This window comes from Plectrocnemia conspersa, unplaced genomic scaffold, assembly GCF_051122295.1.
Source record: "Plectrocnemia conspersa isolate PC_06_02 unplaced genomic scaffold, ASM5112229v1 ptg000013l, whole genome shotgun sequence".
Lineage (NCBI taxonomy): Eukaryota > Metazoa > Arthropoda > Insecta > Trichoptera > Polycentropodidae > Plectrocnemia > Plectrocnemia conspersa.
Genome location: NW_028277177.1, coordinates 13,959,678 through 13,972,146, shown reverse-complemented (window position 1 = coordinate 13,972,146; position 12,469 = coordinate 13,959,678). Strand labels below are relative to the sequence as shown.

General features: G+C 32.5%; 2 protein-coding genes across 4 annotated transcripts; one reads left to right on the top strand and one right to left on the bottom strand.

The window, feature by feature from the left end:
• Window positions 1-3,547: 3,547 nt before the first annotated feature.
• Window positions 3,548-5,080, bottom strand: imd (death domain-containing immune deficiency protein). 3 transcript variants are annotated; one of them, XM_088201772.1, is made up of 5 exons: window positions 4,929-5,080; window positions 4,498-4,854; window positions 4,260-4,429; window positions 4,057-4,188; window positions 3,548-3,988 (listed from the first exon to the last, which is right to left on the bottom strand). In XM_088201772.1, exons 2-5 carry the CDS (start codon window positions 4,739-4,741, stop codon window positions 3,836-3,838), a joined length of 699 nt encoding a protein of 232 aa, XP_088057898.1. In that variant the 5' UTR covers window positions 4,742-4,854; window positions 4,929-5,080; the 3' UTR covers window positions 3,548-3,835. The 3 variants fall into 3 exon arrangements, with proteins under 3 accessions (XP_088057898.1, XP_088057900.1, XP_088057899.1); XM_088201774.1 differs by having other exon boundaries at window positions 4,498-4,776; window positions 5,007-5,077; XM_088201773.1 differs by having other exon boundaries at window positions 5,007-5,073.
• Window positions 5,081-8,779: 3,699 nt separating this feature from the next.
• PIG-Z (phosphatidylinositol glycan anchor biosynthesis class Z) lies at window positions 8,780-11,811 on the top strand. Its single transcript, XM_088202867.1, has 3 exons — window positions 8,780-9,089; window positions 9,155-10,094; window positions 10,851-11,811. Exons 1-3 carry the CDS (start codon window positions 8,795-8,797, stop codon window positions 11,716-11,718), a joined length of 2,103 nt encoding a protein of 700 aa, XP_088058993.1. The 5' UTR covers window positions 8,780-8,794; the 3' UTR covers window positions 11,719-11,811.
• Window positions 11,812-12,469: the final 658 nt, after the last annotated feature.

The window sequence follows — 12,469 nt, the reverse complement described above, 5'->3', positions numbered from 1 at the left end:
AATAAGTAGCTCGTATCCTAGTCCTAGTTGGTTAGTAATTTTATATGTAATGATAACATTTTCAATATGAGGTTTTTGCCAACTTTATTTTTTTAGAAGTTTTCGATGGTGCCTCTTGAAATACGTGAGATTCTCTGCTGGTTCGTGGCACTAGTCGATCACTTTCTTTTAATGTCCAAATCTCGAGTCGAATCGAATGGTACTCTCAAAATGCTGATAGTGAAAAATGAAATTCTTGGACTAATAGGAGAGAAGACTTACTTAGACCAATTTCTGTATTGTTAAGCCCTGCTTATTAAATAATAACTTTCCTATCGAAATAAGAGTGCAAGGGCATTTGCCTCTTTTGAATTTGACCAGAAAAATTAATGGCATTTAATAAAACATGGTGAATCTTAATGAAAATGGAATATTTAAAAAAAACGACCGCTGACCGGCCGAAATTTACCATCCTCCTTGGAAAAAGCTGAAATGTCGTCCCTGATTATAAACCAGAAATTCTCAGATTGTCACTCAAAGAAAATCTAAAAATACAGTCTTATATCTACACGAAAATATTTTTTTAAATATGTCATTTCAGTAAAATGATATTGTAATACATTTTCACCGGTAGATACATATTTTTACCAGTGAAAATATAATTTATATACTAGTAAATTATATGATTTCAACTTTTCCATATGAAGTATTTTACATTCTTTTTTATATTTTACATTATTTATATGTGATGTATAAATATTACAGTGAATGTGTTTTTTTCAGTGAAGTTATATTTTTACTTGTTAAGTCCAAATAATTTTCACCAGTAGATACATAATTATACTAGCGAAAATATAATTTAACTGATAGACGCTAGTGAAATTACATACTGCTCTAAAATGTCTATGAAACTCAATTTGACAATTGCGAAACGTCCATTTGCTGTTTAAAATCAAACTTAACCTAATGAAAGCTCAAAAACTAACTATAGTTTTAAAAATTTCATTTGGTCAAGTGTAAAATACAAACCATGCCAACTCGTCTCTCAGGGGAAAATAAGCAGAAGAATAAGTACAGACAGACGTCACATATAGCATATTGTTCCATAGTTTGTTTGCACTTCGATATTACACTATATTTTTAAAATATGATAGCCATTCTTACCAATATTACTATGAACTTCTGATATAAAAGTGTTGGTCAAAGTACATGAAAAGCGCAAAAACAATTATCACCTTTCAGAAGTCAAAAATTCACGTCAAAAGCAATAAAATTGTATGAACGCTTATTACCGAGCGTTCCCACTGCGACAGCGATGACACGATTTTATTGCTTTTATCGTGGATTTTTGATTTCTGAGAAGGGATAATTGTTTTTTGCGCTCTCCTATTGGTCAAAATTCGGTTTAGATATGCTTCATTCGATTTTTACTTATTGTAAGTCCTAATATTTTTAGAAAATGTCTTAATATGAAAGCTAGATAACCGAACGTTTTCACTACGGCAGCGATGGCACGATTTTATTGCTATTGACGTGGATTCTAAACAGGGAATTTGGCTAGAAAAATACATGTCATTTAATGAAATTTTACTATGGAAATGTTAAAAAAATAACCACCGACTGGCCAACTTTTGCCCCACTCCCTAGAAAAGTCTGAAATGATGTCCCTCTAAAGGTTCTGTTTTCCGTGTGCTCTTTAAGCGCAAAACCATTGTGGTCACTTCTAAACGTCGACTAGAGGATACATATATAATAATAACACTCAGTGCATGAGATAATCCCATTTGTTTTCTATGCGTATGTCGAAGATGATAAATAAAAGTACTTAGTACCGTTATATAATTTTTGATTTGGTTATTATTACTAATGGTTTACTGAAGTGCACGGGGCCATTGTGAGTTTAGTTGCTCTGTAAATTCTTGGGAGTTCTGAAATGACAATTTCTTTCGTGTTTTTGCTTGGCAAATTATCTTTGTTCAATTGTGTGAATGGAAAATAAGTTGATAAAATAACTACTATTAAAAATTATTTTTTAAAAGTAATTGGAATATTATTCATACAATTATGAAATAAACCAAGAATAAAAATAAATTCATGAGTAATCATTATTTTTAGATAAATACATACATATTATAAATAAAATCAAAACATTTTTTAAATTAATTTATTATATAAATATAAATTTTTGATTATAAAATTACAACACTGATAATTTGGAATTACATGATCACCAAAACATGTTATATTCTTTAACTCACACAAATATTTGCAATTATATTGCTATGCAACGTATCAAAAATATGTATAAAAAGTTTTATATTCTTTCAATATAAAATTATAGATAAAAATATGTTAATTATAATAATTAATATTTAATTGTATATATGTATATATAAAAACAACAATATTATTTTAAAAATTGCACTTACAACAGACAAAAAAAGGTGCAAACCTTTGTAAAAAGGGGCGAAAAACGCTACTGTTGACAATTACTCATTTTTTTCCTTTGATGTCTTCATAAAAAAAAGAGTAATATAAACTATATAGCCTACTATGTACAGTGAAACTTCAACTTACAAGTAACTTGACTAATTAGTACTTTGAAATACGAGCAAAAAACGCATTACATAACTTAAAAAAAACTTCATTAATTTAGGTATTTAGCATTTCATTGCCATTAACCCCATTGAAATGGATTAATGGAATTTCAATTAATTTTAATGTGGAAAATTAATTTGATATACAAAGAATTTGAGTTACGAATGAATTAAACTCGCGAGTCAAGGAACCACTGTAGTAAGAATAACAAACTTACGGCACATACACCTTGGTTTAATGTAAGTGAAATTTATGAAATATCACTTAATTGACATAATATAAAAATTATTATGCATCTATTATAAAAACAATTGTGAAGTTATGTTGTATGATTTTCTTTAAAGATATAAATAATAGTAAAAAAATGACACTAATTGACAAATAAACTATCATTAAGTGTCACTAATTTAATTGTAAAAACAAGCAATCTTAAACATATTGTTAATAAAAGCTGAAATAACTTGATTCACACATTCCTTATTAACTTGTGAAGTGAGAAGCACCCTGATAACCATTAAAATTGTAGTTTTCTCTAACATGTACGTAATAGCTAATATTCACATGTGTAATAAGGAAAGTGTTAAGTAAATAGCGAAAATATAAAAGAAAAACATAATTGTAAATACTAAACATAAAACACTTGTCAAATTTAAAATTAAAATAAGGTTTAAAATGTATATGAGGTCTATATTTTTAATATTTGAATTATCATCCCTACTTTGAAATTTTGTTATATATTATAAAATAATGTTGATGTTCAAATGTCTGTGTTCATTAAGATGTTCTTGCCTTAAGGATCAAGTATCTTATGCTATTATCCCTAAGTAGTTAAAGAGTGAGACCATTATTATGTTCGGTGATTAAAGTGCACAGAAAAAATTACCCAGAGATATAGTTCAGAACCTGCTGATAAACCTTAGTAATTTTAATTGCAGATTAAAGTATAATAAATTAAAATTATTTATAAATATCTAGATATAATGTATTTTTCTGTTTAAGCAAAAACAGATATTAAAGGTATTGTTAAAATATAAATTAGAGCAAATGCCACTGTACTTTCAGACTTAACCATAGTACAATCAATAGAAATATTTATACTTTTTAAAGCTGAACAAAACGGGAAAATATTAAAGAAATTTAAATGTGAGCATTTTTATATGTGCACTTTAATCCGATCACCGATTATAGTTATAAAAAATATGACTGTGAAACTTACATTTAAAAATGCAAATTTATATTTATGTTTAATTCTTAAGTCTTATTCTGGCACATTATCTAAATTATCCTGGTTGCGTATTTCAATAATATCGTCGACCGATGTATATCTCTGTTGGTCCCATAGCATTTGGCACAAATCTCCCAGCTTCATATCTTTGTGTTGAATCCAATCAAGAAGCAATTGATAGATAACCTGCAAAAGAAGCTCAACAATTCAGATATTTACAAAATACAAACAATAATCTCCACATTAAACCAGACCTCCTTGATTCCTTTAGAAACATGCGTTTCATAAATATTGTCAATCATACTTGGTTTATACTCTAAATTGTGAAATAAGCCTCTCCAATCCTCCAATCCTTCGCTTATCTTATTAACGTAGCTAGGCAAGATCTGTAACGTTAAATGAATAATATTAATGCTATCGGATGAAGAAATAAATAAATTATTGATCAAAATTGTACCTCTTCTTTAGATTGCATTATTTTAATATGTTGTTGAGTTTTCTTCGGTTTAATTTTAGAGATATTTTCACTTCCATTGGGTGTTTGACTTTTTTTATTATTAATTACATAAGTAAAATTATTCCCGATTTGTACTCCGTTTGCTTGCGATATGTTAAAAATATTTGTTGCTAAAAATAATAACTTTTTAATAAATGATTGTTTCTAAATCTTGTTTACAATTGATAGAATGAATTACCTTTCTGCTTTGGTAGAGGGGGAAAAGGGCGAGGCGCTCTTTCTTGTACCGTATTACCTTTTTTATTTGTATTTTTTTTGCGCAAGGGCGGCACAGGTTTTACATTGAAGTCAGTCGAATGACTCGCTACTGTGGCAGGAGGATCTGTATTACTCTGAGTAAAAAACTGACTGGGATTCGCAAATGGAACGGCATCAGCTTGGTCATTTTCACTAGTATCGATACTGTTGTGTTCGTTTGACATTTTTGACTACTTTTATTTTCTTGTCAGATGTATTTCTATTAAAAATTATTTATATATAATTTATGTCTCGTAAACTATATAGTATATACAATCTAGTCGAACAAGTTTTAATTCTGAAATAAATATAATGAAAATTAAATAATACAGACGATAATAATGAGTTATTAAAATTGTTTGTATATTTTACCGTTATTATAATAAAGCGTATATTCTAACTGGCTATATAAAATATAATCTTTTAATTAATAGATATGTGTAATCTTACGATATTTTTAGAACATGAAAGCCGAAAATCACACCTAGCTCTTGTCAGTGATTATAGTATTGCCAACGTTAAAAAATTCAAGGTTATCAACGTTTGCTGGTACAACTGTAATAACGAATATTTATTTCGCAAAATTAATAATAAAAACACCAAAAAAAATTATCAAATCTAGATTAAAAATGCTATCGCATGGCAACCCTCGGCCTGTTAGCTAAATATCTCGTCGCTAAATTTTGTTTACTTATATACATATAATATTTAACTCAAAAACATGATAGCAGTTTTGGAATCACTCTTCAGGTTGAATATCTGTTTAATATAATATTTTTAAAAATGCCAATAAAATATTACAGGAATTGTTTTATTGATTACAAAATTACACAACATGACAATAATTTATAATAAAAATATAACATATTATAATTTTTAATTTAATTTCCAACGTATGGTCACCCTACCTTTAAAATAGCCCTGATTTAGTATTGGTAACGTTTTCCTATCGGTGTAAACAAATTCGCGGAAAACTGTATATGTATGCATGCATGCGTACACGCACCCTTATTTCCAACACAACGATGATATACGTTGACATCTTGGATGGACTATATGCCCTACACCTTTTTGTAGTTGACTCTGTTCAACCTCCATTTTTCTAAGCCACTCAGCACCAGTTTGTGATGCCAAGTATTAAGAGATCTTTTTATGTTCTGACCAGCTGAGTCGCGGTCTACCTGCGGTCCTCTTACCTTAAGGTGTCCCAGGATTTTTATGCATTAATATCGGGAACATAGGAATAGGCAAGTAGGCGATTGTCTAAAAGCGGCAAATCCTAAAGAGTAGCAAATATTTCAACTTCTCCCCTCAAAGTAAAGTTTTTGATGTTCTTATTTTCGTGCAACATTGCCTCTGTGGGGGCTATTTATGTATTTAAATATTTCATCATGGCCAAAACCTGGCGGCCCTCTGGTAACTCTGGCGTAACGGATTTCTCTCCACTGACAACCCTCGGTGCGCTCGCGCCCCGTATATTTACTAATGCCTGCACTACACTCTCTGGAAGTTGTCCGAACCAAAGCTACAACTAAAGTCGGCCGAGACCTACGACTTTGAGTAAGCGATCACACTGTCGCAAATTTCAAATGCCGTCCGGACGGCGGCCGTGAATGACGTATGGACGGCAGCTTCTGTCACGTACCGCCGGCATATTTTCGCGCGATCAAAAAATGTGCCAAATAATCGCAATTTTCAAATTGTCATAATATTAAAATTACGCTAGTGATAATTATAAAAGTTTGTGAGGGCACTCACGAAATATCAATATCAGTGAAAACTTTTCGGTCGTAAATATTCAATTTACGCAAAATCCTTATCGGCTTTTGCAAAATGCCATTAGGCATAAAAATGATACTTCAGAATACGAACACCACATCTGTGACTATCTTAGAATTTGTCGCCATCGATTCAAAATAAGAATTCGTTATGGTGTGACATTTATATAAACCGATCTAGGAAAATACATAAGGATATTCGAAACGATTTTTTTTAACAAAATCAAGTACCACTAATTATTTTTTAATTATTTAATTTTATATGAAAAAAATATATAATAACGATATCTGTTAGAAGAATATACTATCAAAACGTAACAATACTTTTTGCGTGCAATGGAATGAATCAGGAGTATTCATATATAATCTGCTTCATCGAATCGTAAACAAATCATTCGTTTTTATGAGATCCCAACTCTGATGGGATTTTAAGGGCTGTGTTGGTGACGGGTGGCAATTAGACATAGATTGAGCCAAAATAATTGCCAAAAGTCTGTTTTGATAGTATATTCTAGTCCTGTCTAAAGTATTGTCACGTTTTGATAGTATATTCTTCTAACAGACATCGTTATTGTATTTTTTTCATATTATGGGAGCCGAATTTGGATTTTTTATGGCCAAAACTGGTCGGCGCTGGAGTAGCATCTGCGTGACGGTTTTTACTCTGCGTGCCGTCGCGCGCGCACCCCTTATAATGTAAACACTTGTAACCGTCAATAAATATACTACTGCAGCGGCTCAATCTGTGTCTAATTGATACCCGTCACTATCACGGTCCATAAAATATAAAATTAAATATTTAAAAAATAATTAGAAGTACTTGAATTTGTTAAAAAATCGTTTCGAATATCCTTATGTATTTTCCTAGATCGGTAAAACATTACTGCAGCCAGCAGTAATGTTTTATTGAATTATTTGTGGTGTTTACATTGCTACGAGGTGGACGTGAGATGATGCGTCCGAAAGCGTGGAAGATTGCTAGTCGAGAGATAATAATTGTCACGCCAGTGCTACTCAAGGGCCGACCAGTTTTGGCCATAGCAAATCTAAATCGGCCCCATATGATCATATAGACTCCACCAGCGTTGAGTTTGCTTCGTTTTCTTTTTTTGTTCAAATACAGCATTCTCGACAGACTCGCTTAAACTGACGGTCAGGGCCGGCCCGAGGGGCAGGCAGTACAGGCGATCGCCTGGGGCGCTAGATCTTGTGGGGCGCCGTGATACCAAATAAAGGCCCAATATTCACTTAAAATTATCAAACAATATTGTTAAAGAATATAATCTAATATTTTTTTGTATACACTACTGTGCACTCTTTAGATTAATTCACACGTAAAAAATCGCGATGAAAATAAAACTACAAATTCTTAAATACCCACTCTCGCAAAAAGAGTATGGTGTCAAATATATGTAAAATTAAATTACTTTAATTTGAATTATATTTTTGCGTTCATGTAACGAGTTATTAAAGTATTATTAGGGTGGAGGGGCGGGTGCAAATTTAGTTTTTGCCTGGGGCGCTAAATAACCTAGGGCCGGCCCTGCTGACGGCTCACCTTTTTTCTCGCCTGTTTCGCGCAGCGTTTCGTTCGGTTTAAATTGGAAGGGCGAGTCTACACTCGGGCGAGTTTTTCGGCGAAATAGTTGCGCGAGTAGTTGCGCGCAATGTAAGCGCAACGTTATATCAAGATTTTACTGTATTTATTTTTATTCACATAAAATTTTAAAATGTATCAATCGATCGCCCCAATATCTAAACAATTTTTTCACTTTATAAAAAAATATTCCAACCCCGGTTATTTATATCGGCTAGCCCCCCCCCCCCCTCATTACGTGGAGCTTGAGCCCAAACATCTTGATTATAACAATAGTTTTACTGACCGTATTCTAAATAGATCAGAACGGCTAAAATATTTGCAATGAAGGCATTGGATTTAAAATATCTAAAATATTTTTAGCGGCAGTTTTTCAAGCAAGTGACTAATTATTCATAAAGTAATAAGGTTCCAGCAAAAATATTGTTTCAGTATGACAAAGAGTGTCAAAATAGTTATCTCGGTGACAACAACCTTGAAGTTGATTTTGGTTAGTAAATGACCAAGCCTTTGCTCGAAAGCCTGCACTTTCTTGTCGAGATTTGTATATACGTATTGAAGTTTTATCATAAATATATAAAAATCGATACAGAGGCATTTTGTAAAGACTGTAATTTAAATTTAATATATTTGAGATTAAAAAGCCTGTTAGTAATCAAAAGCATTAAGCTAATGTCGTTTTTTCGCGGATGTAAATCAGTTATATCAAAATTTTATGGCGGTGAATATAATTTTGAAAAAATAAAGGAAAGAATTATTCGAGTACATATTGATTTTGGTTTAATGAATGGATGAAAATATCTTTTTATATTTGGTATCAGATTAGAAGAAGTGATATGGATTTGTTGTATTTATTTTACAAGATGGCCATTAAAAACAACGTTATTGTCAAATATGTCAGTGGCCGTGTCGCGATGTATGGTTCGCTGCTGAACGGATGGCGACGCGAGGAGCCAAGTGGATGGCAATTGAAGCGTCGTGAATTTTCACGCGCTTTCTTCGACCAAGTTGTATTAGCCAACCAACCGCCGCCTTCGCGTCGCTTTCCCACAGCCGCCTATTGGTTTTTGGCTCTCTTGCGAGTCTTTTTAGCCATCCTTCCACCGACTGGTTATATACATCCCGATGAATTCTTTCAAACGCTCGATCCCGTCGCCGGTGAGCTATATCTCCACTCAAATTCACACGAACACCTTCCGGATAACAATTAAATTCAATTACAGGTCTTGCGCTGGACGTCGAATGGAGTCACGCTTGGGAATTTAACAACACTTTTCCCTTGCGTAATATGGTGCTACCGCATATGAGCATCGGCATACCTCTCAGATTATTGCAAAGTGTCAATCCATATTTCATACAATACTTTGATATCAATCTCATCACGCCGTATTTCTTAGTAGTCGTTCCCCGTTTGTGCTACTGTTTGTTATCGTTCGTGAACGATTATTGCCTACTTAAAATATGCCACATGTACGGCGAAGATTTCAACAATAAATTAATATTCATGGCTACTTCTCACGTTACGTTAATTTATGCAACGCACACTTTTTCTAATAGTTTAGAAATTATATTGCTATCTTTCTTGTTGTTGCTCGTTTCCGAGTGTATGCTCACGTCCGGATGTATCATACACCACAATGAAGTATTATCTGATAAATATAAGAAAGCCGAAAGCATCTTGGAACGAGTTAAATTATTCAAGTTGAAAAAGTTACTGCCGTCGTATTCCTTAAGAAAATGTATGCAGATTGCCACCGTGACGGTGGTTGGAATTTTCAATAGGCCCACTTTCGTAGCTTTTGCTTTCCCATCTGTTTTCCTTTGGCTGTTGCGAGGCCTCGGATCCAGACACGTGGGCTTTAAAGATTTTCACGTGCGTCTTTTTATATTCATATTGAGCAGTATGCCGGCTATTGTTGTTTTAATTTTAGCAGACTCATTTTACTATGGCTATTTGACGATATCTGATATTGAATCGTCCGAAATAACAATGAACAATTTTGTCGTCACTCCATTGAACTTTTTAAGATACAATATATTCAGCAACAATTTAGCATCGCACGGTTTACATCCCAGATGGTTGCATACACTTGTAAACATTCCAATTTTGTTCAACGTTTTAGCTGTGGTGGGATTATTTTCCATTATTCGAACATGTTACAGGTAATAAAATATACACAAAGGATCAAAAAACTAAAGTATTTTTTTCAACTTGATATCTAATGTATTGATTTATATACAAAAATGAAAAAATTGTAGAAATATCTGATTGATTTACCCAGTTGGTACAGATTTACTCCATTGTAACGCGTTAGGCTTTACACCTGTCACGTTACAATGGAAGATCTTAAATAAAAATAAAATAATCTTTTGTCATTGTAAACCTCAATACATTTGGTGATCCTGGGAATTCTAAAACCAAAGTAGTTTAATCATAATAGGCACCAAGTGAATGCAAAGTTTAGATTTTAACCAACTATTGCATATAGAACAATTCTGGATTCTTCTAGACATTTTCCATAAAGTTCATTGATCGATTAATGCTTATCAAAACGAAGCAGGAATTTTGCTGGTGAATTTTTCCACGTCATGCAGACCTCAACAGAAATCGTAGCATTCCAGTAAATAAATCTCATGTTTTTCAAAAATTCGAATATTATATTATTTATTTTGAAACAGCTGCTTTTCACACTACAAGGTGCCTTGATTTAGACATCATACAGTTTACTTCAAGTCCTTTATATCTGTGATTTAGAAATCATACAGTTTAATTCAAGCCCTTTATATCATAAAGGGCTTGAATTAAACAGTTTTATATTTTTCTCTTCATCTGCAAATAAAAAAATACCTCAGTTTTTTGAACCGACTCGTTTATTCAAATATTAATTATTTTATCAATTTGTATGTATATTTTTTCAGATTACTTCAAGGAAATTTTCGAGCTCTTCCTAAAATACAAAGTATAAACGGATTAATGGCAATGTCTATTCTCATTCCTCTCATAATATTATCTGTGTTTCCGCACCAAGAGCCGCGATTCCTCATTCCGTTATTATTGCCAATGATATTTTTAAGTACGCAAACTATTTGTCAAAACGACAGCGACAGCAAATGGAAAGCTAAATTAAAATCGTCAATCTTTGTCATATGGTGCGCATGTAATGTATTACTAGTAATATTTTTTGGAATCGTCCACCAGGGCGGAATGTTTCAAGCGGCAAACCACATCCACAAGGAAATCAGCGCCAAACCCAAATTTATGACTGTTCATATTGTTACTAGTCATATGTACAACATTCCGCAATCGTTGTTGCTGACTGAAGATACGACAAAAATGCGATTTAATTACAACACTAGACAGAAGTATACATTGTCTAAGAAGCTATTCATGTACGAGCTAGGTTCTAAGCCTTTAAAGGAAGTCGTTAAGCACGTTAAGGCTATATGGGAAGTGAGCGAAGCGAAGCTTAAATCGAACCAGGAACCGTTCAGACTTTATTTACTGCTACCCAATTCGTTGAAATATGATTTGGGAGACAGCTGGATACACATGGGCGATACTAATTTGGTGCCGAAGGAAGATAAGTGTTTCTATCCCCATTTGAGTACGGAAGCACTTCCGTATTATCCACTAGATAACGATCCGTCTTGTATTTCTAATTATGATTTTAAACTAGATTCATCGTGGAACGTTCATCTTACGAATTCTCAGCAATTTGAGTGTTTTTTGAAACAATTTTCACTATGCTTGTATAAAATTGACAGATATTCGCATTATTTGAGCTAATGTGTGTTATATTAAAGCAAACGATTTTTTTAAGGCTTGTGACTTTACATACCACCGATTTAATTGATAATAAACTTTTATTTCGATTTTGTACCAAACTCTTTATATTTACCCAATATATATATCCTATAATCATTCTAGACTAGTATTGGCGGAGATGAAATAATAATAGAAAATGTATTTGTGATTCATGTAACACCCATGTAGTCGAGAGAAAAAATATTCTTACTTTAAATTCATTAAAATTTTATTTATAATTAGAAAAACATTTCATGTCATCAGTTTTATTTCAACAATTGCCTTTATCAAACTGCCATTTTATCCATTGATTGTGTGAACTATAGATTATGTAGAACATAATGTAATAATCCGTACACTAGAGGTCCTTATAAAAATAAATATTTTAATACTTCCCCCAGATATTTGCTATTTAGTAATAAATAGATAAAAATTATGTGCATGTTTCGAATCTCATTAGCGTGGGTGTCAACAAATTTTCGATATGCCTCCACCTTCTGGAATTTAAGAGTGTCCGCTTTTATAACACTACACAGCCTTAAGAATGAAGGAAGAAATTGGACCACATACCCGCTCTTCAAATACACAAGTTTCATTGGCAACTAGCTATGGTTTCTAGAATATATACCCATCCCTATGACGATCTATTTTGAGTAAAAAAAGAGTGCATCACATTACTAGGTAAGTGATAGACAATGAGGCCTAGGACTCGGCTTGGGCCTATGACTACTCA